We start from the raw sequence: 5,185 nt of genomic DNA, 5'->3' as shown, positions 1-5,185 counted from the left end.
TTATCAGTGGCTAAGAGAAGGGTGGGTTGAATCTTAGCCCCCTTTTTACTTGTCAATACTTGCTGGCCTTTGAAACCACTTCTGGAAACTTTTTGTCTTTTTATCTCATAACCAGCCACGAGACTTTTTCTTTTGTCTCGTTCCCAGCCACGAGACTTTTCTTTTTGTCTCGTCAGTCAGCACGAAATATTTTTTATTTTACCTCCTGTGCAGCAGAAACGGAAATGGAGTAGAAGAGAAAGAAGATTACACCCAGATATATCCTGGTTCAGCTGCTAAGTGCAGTGCAGCCTACATCCAGTCTCCATCACAATAATGATGGAATTTCACTATAATCCTTCTTGATTACAAACACCAATTTTTCCTAGGAACTACCCTTCCTATCTGGGACAAGTCCAGAATCTAAACCCAAACTGAACTTGACTTGGTCACTGCCAAGCTTTCAACTGTAAAGTGCTAACCCAACTTACAAGGAGATTCCCACAGAATCATGAAACACAACACAGATGTACAAAAGAACTCTAAGGACATCTATGGCTTTTTCTTTTAATTTTGCACTCTCTGCCTTTTTCCGCTCTATGACTTTTTCATACAAACCTCACTGTTTGCCTTTTTTCATGAGACTCAAGACATGACAAAATTAAACAGAAAATTACAAAATAAAGAACATTGAAGCAGAAGAAATTCTGTTAGCTTCGGAAGCTATAGGAACTCTGTGCTCACTCTTTTCTTTTCCTTGAATCAAACCCTGACTGTTCATCCTTACTTATAGGAAGAAGCCTCCAAGGTTGAAAACAAAACAAACCAAGCCAACCTTCTTCTTCTTCAAACAGAACCGGTCCGGCTAGAGAGAGAGAGAAGAGATAACCCATGCAAAACCCAACATGCAATTACCTCTAGTCCTTCCTTGGTCACCACTCTTCATCAATTCGAGCCCTTCATCATTTCCTTGCTCTCCAAGATGAACTTCTGGCCCTTGATGCTTCATGATGATGATAGCTTCATCTGCTCCAATCTCTGCCTCTTCCATCACATAGCCACTGTATCTACCTCCTGTGATGGTTGATCAGAATCAGAGACAAGCCATCCTTCCAAGATTCTTCTTCTCTGTTGGCCGAAATCTTTACTTCCATTTTTGGTATGGAGGAGCCAAGATCTCTTCACAAAATCTTACCACAAGTGAATGAGAATCTTAGCCACAGCATACTTTATGTTTTCTTTTTTTTGCCATCATTGTGATGGTCTTTGTTGCTTTTTTTTCCTTTCGGTGTCTAGCCATAGCCTCCATGCTTTCTCTGTAATGATATGACCGAAGGTAGAAGAAAGATGAGAGAGAAGATAGAGCTTAGAAGAAAAGCAATTAAATGAATCAAATTAATTGAAATGGGATTGCTTTTACTTCCCTTGCAGAGTAGCGTGTAGCATTGATGATTACCATCACATCAATGACCAACTCTCTCTCATGTTTCCAATGCAAGTATTAACTTCACTTAAATGAAATTTGAATTCCACCTCATGGTGGAAATGGATTCCGTTGGAAGCAAGAAGCAATACATTTGCTTTCACTCATGATTGGTTTCGGACCAAACAAGCAAAATTATTTTGGCTTGTATCAATGATAAATAAAACTGGTCCAACTAATAATTTGCTTCAGCCAAGTCACTTAATCATTTTAACCAAGGCTGAGTATTTACAAGCATATTGGGCTTATAATGATAATGATTGAATTTTGGCCCAATGAGCAAATTATTGTTTCAGCCTTAAGAACCAAACAAGTTTTGCATCAAAGTTGAAAATATTTTTAATGGACTTTTTCTTTTCGGCCCAAATGTAAAATCCTGCAAAGCAAAATTATTTAAATCAATATTTGTGAATTAATATCAACTAATAATTTTGCAATTAATCACATTAATAATGTTTGATCATCACTAATTTAAGTTAGAGTTTCCAAACTCATCATATTTAATATTCATTAATTATTATTCTGACTGTTTTTATTCTTTTGTTTTTTTGTCACCCTAATATTACTAATTTACTATCAACACCACTTCTTCAAAATTTTGATATTTTTTTAAATGGACAAAGAGCTAATCACTTGTAACTAACTTAAGTTGGTTTAGCCGTTTAAATTCTTTGTTATTTTTTTTTTCATTTCTTTAATATTATAACCTGTTAAAAAGGAAACATTTGCCTCAAATTTGATATTTTAACAGTTAAAATAAGATAAACTTTTATTTTGAACACCTTATTAACTCGCAAATTTAGACAGACTAGTCATTTGACTTTTTTAATTTTATCTATATAGAACTGTGTAAGTTTTACGTGAACAATTCAAATTCTTTTACTATTTGAGCATGTAACACACCCACTATGTTGTTGTCTAACCTTCTAGCTTCCACACCGTATTCACCATGTACCAGTAAAAGTAGTTAATTTTACTTTCTTACAACATTAGTTAAAGGTTCACCACAAACAACAGAACACAAGAACAACTTGGTTAACATGGCAATCTTCAAATCCATGCTGCTTCCCCATGAATACATGGCTGAAGTTGAACAATATGAGATGAACCTTCAAGAGTTTTGTGTGTCTAAAATATGATTTCAAACTAAGATTGTGGTTACGATTTGTATGTATGTAGCTGCTACACTTGGAGAAACTTCATTTGTTTGAGGATAAATCCTGCCAATAAAAGAAAAACGCTAATGCAATTGATTTAGAAAGCAATAACATTATCATCGCAACGAAAAGAAAAAAAGATGAAAACTCAAAAGCCGTTGTTTTTATGTCAACTATCAACTTCACGTAAAGACAATTGCACGAGAGTCTTTCACTAAAAAAAATTATTCCTCTTCATTATTGAACATAAAGAAACATGAAATCTTGTATCTTCAAGCCAAAGCACGAAAGGCTTTAAATTTTTGAAATGCTGCATAAAGATTCTAAGAATTGCCATAAGAAATCAAGATATCTAGTCCCATTCCGAATCTCCATGGAAAGGAGAACCAGAGATATTTATAGTTGTCTTTCCATCTGGCGCGATTGGATCATAGGTGGAATCTTCTGCGAATTCGATTGGCATTGACCTCCAATTCAGACTTGGTTCCCACTCTGCTTCTTTGAGGACCTTCAATATCTCCTTTGCCACTATCTTGCTTCCCTCAGCTGTCAGATGAATCCCATCGCTATCGAATAACCAAACGGCTAATCAAATTAAAGGAAATGCATATTCGAATCATTTTGAAATTGGTGACTACTTCAATAAAAACGTCTTTATATAAAGATGATAGTTAAGAATCGATAGACATTTGGCATATTTTACTGTCGTCTTTGCATGAAAACATTTTCGTATCAGTAGCCACCTTTGAAATTAACTACAAATGATATGAGAGCCCACTTACATGAAGCAAACCTCTCGCCAGTCTTTCCTTCTCTGAATAGCAGACCAGATGTCAATGGCCTTGATATTCAGGTCCCGGCAGAGCGACAAACACGCCTCTGAGTATATTCGACACGATTCGTTCGTCCTAAATGGCCGGCCTAGTAGATCACTGGTTTCATCCCAACAATTACAGTAATCATATGTAAAATGCATAATAACTTATGTACAATTTTTGTGTCCGAAATTATAAAAACAATGATAGCAATTCAGGTACAGGCAGAACGCGAAACCTGTTTCCAAGAAGTTGTGCCTCATTGACAGGAGGAGAACCGAGAAATATGATGCGCGTCTTCTTCGAAAGGCTCTAGCAATCATTGAAATTCATGTCAAACTTTGCAGTGATTGTATAAAAAGAAAATGCTGCTCTGCTGTGAAACTTTTGTTACCTTTAGATAGATAGCAATTTTGGTCATATTTTGGATGTATTCTTGGAGAGGTACATGTTGTCCGAGTCCACTCGGATGCGCAAGAACGGAATCATTGCCACCGAAGTACACAATTATCAATGATGGTTGTTCAGTGGCATCCTGCATCAAGAGAATATATAGGGTAACAGATCAATTTGTGACTCAACTTAATCACTACAAAAACTCGAAGATTCTTCAAATGCTCAAAATCCGATTTGGTAGCGGATGAGAGTACCTTGGGGAAAATGTCTTGGAGAACCTGGAGAGCACGCCTTGAATTCCAACCAGTGTATCCTCTCAAAACTATATCCGCCTATGCCATTCAAATGAGTTGTTATTCCATCAAAACTCCAATTATCACTAAAATCATTTTCTTAGAACTAATTTCATCAGCTAACTTGTTTAAAATTATTTGGTTTATTATAAATTCTAGACCCTAAATCATAAATTCTTAATTATAAACCTTAAATTTTGCTAACGTTCACCAACTAAAAGTTGGTTCTGAGTACTTTTTTTCTTGTTTCCTCAAAAAGGCTGTTCATTGCATCTAACTATTATGAATGAGCCTTTTAATTAAAAGTCTCTTTCGTAAAACAATTAAATATTACTACTATAATATGTTCCAAAGAAAGAAGAAAGCCTTGAGAATGAAGACTGCTACTAGCACCACATCCTAAAAGAATCCTGGAGTAAGGATAATCCTCACAAACCGGAAATTTATTTGAAAGAAAAGAAGTGTACCTTGCGAGCATACAAGTGAGAAAGGATGGCAGCCCAGCCTTGGTCGTAGAAACTGTGCTGAACGATGGAAGAACCAAACAGCACGAACTGAGGCCTCTTTGGTCCAACCATCTTCTTAGTGATGACTGATGAGTGATTACTTCACACTCACTGAATGATGGACAATGTGATTAACGTGTATAGACTTGATATGAGATCCTTTCTGCTCTTTTTATTTATTTATTTATTTTTAAATTTTTTTATAAACCAAAATCAATGGCCATAGTTTGATTTATTTTTAATATATATTTTATATTAGATTCTAACGATTGATTTTACTATTTTAGTAATTAATTTTTATTTTATTATTTATTCAGTTCGCAACTTGGCATTTGGATGTTTGTGAAGCTGTGAAAGGTCTGTCCGCCGTCCTTATCATGGGGCTTTCCTGTTGGTCCTCAACTTTAGGAACCCGCCCCTGAAAAATCCATCCATTAGTAATAGTGTAATACTAATATTTTATGAGGATAAATGCCAGAGGAGAGGATCATAAAATGTATTATAGTTAATTTTCAGTTAGTCAATAATATTTAAAAATACTAGCGGCTCAACATGC

General features: G+C 35.4%; 1 protein-coding gene across 1 annotated transcript; it reads right to left on the bottom strand.

Annotated features, from left to right (window-relative positions):
- Positions 1 to 2,689: 2,689 nt before the first annotated feature.
- Positions 2,690 to 4,780, bottom strand: LOC107639551 (GDSL esterase/lipase WDL1). Its single transcript, XM_016343086.3, has 6 exons — positions 4,591 to 4,780; positions 4,085 to 4,162; positions 3,829 to 3,969; positions 3,673 to 3,746; positions 3,402 to 3,551; positions 2,690 to 3,185 (listed from the first exon to the last, which is right to left on the bottom strand). The coding sequence occupies exons 1-6, from the start codon at positions 4,699 to 4,701 to the stop codon at positions 2,972 to 2,974; spliced, it is 768 nt and encodes a 255-aa protein (XP_016198572.1). The 5' UTR covers positions 4,702 to 4,780; the 3' UTR covers positions 2,690 to 2,971.
- Between the last annotated feature and the right edge of the window lie 405 nt (positions 4,781 to 5,185).

This window comes from Arachis ipaensis, chromosome B4, assembly GCF_059453495.1.
Source record: "Arachis ipaensis isolate K30076 ecotype BB chromosome B4, ASM5945349v1, whole genome shotgun sequence".
Lineage (NCBI taxonomy): Eukaryota > Viridiplantae > Streptophyta > Magnoliopsida > Fabales > Fabaceae > Arachis > Arachis ipaensis.
This window is presented reverse-complemented; position numbering and strand designations above follow the sequence as displayed.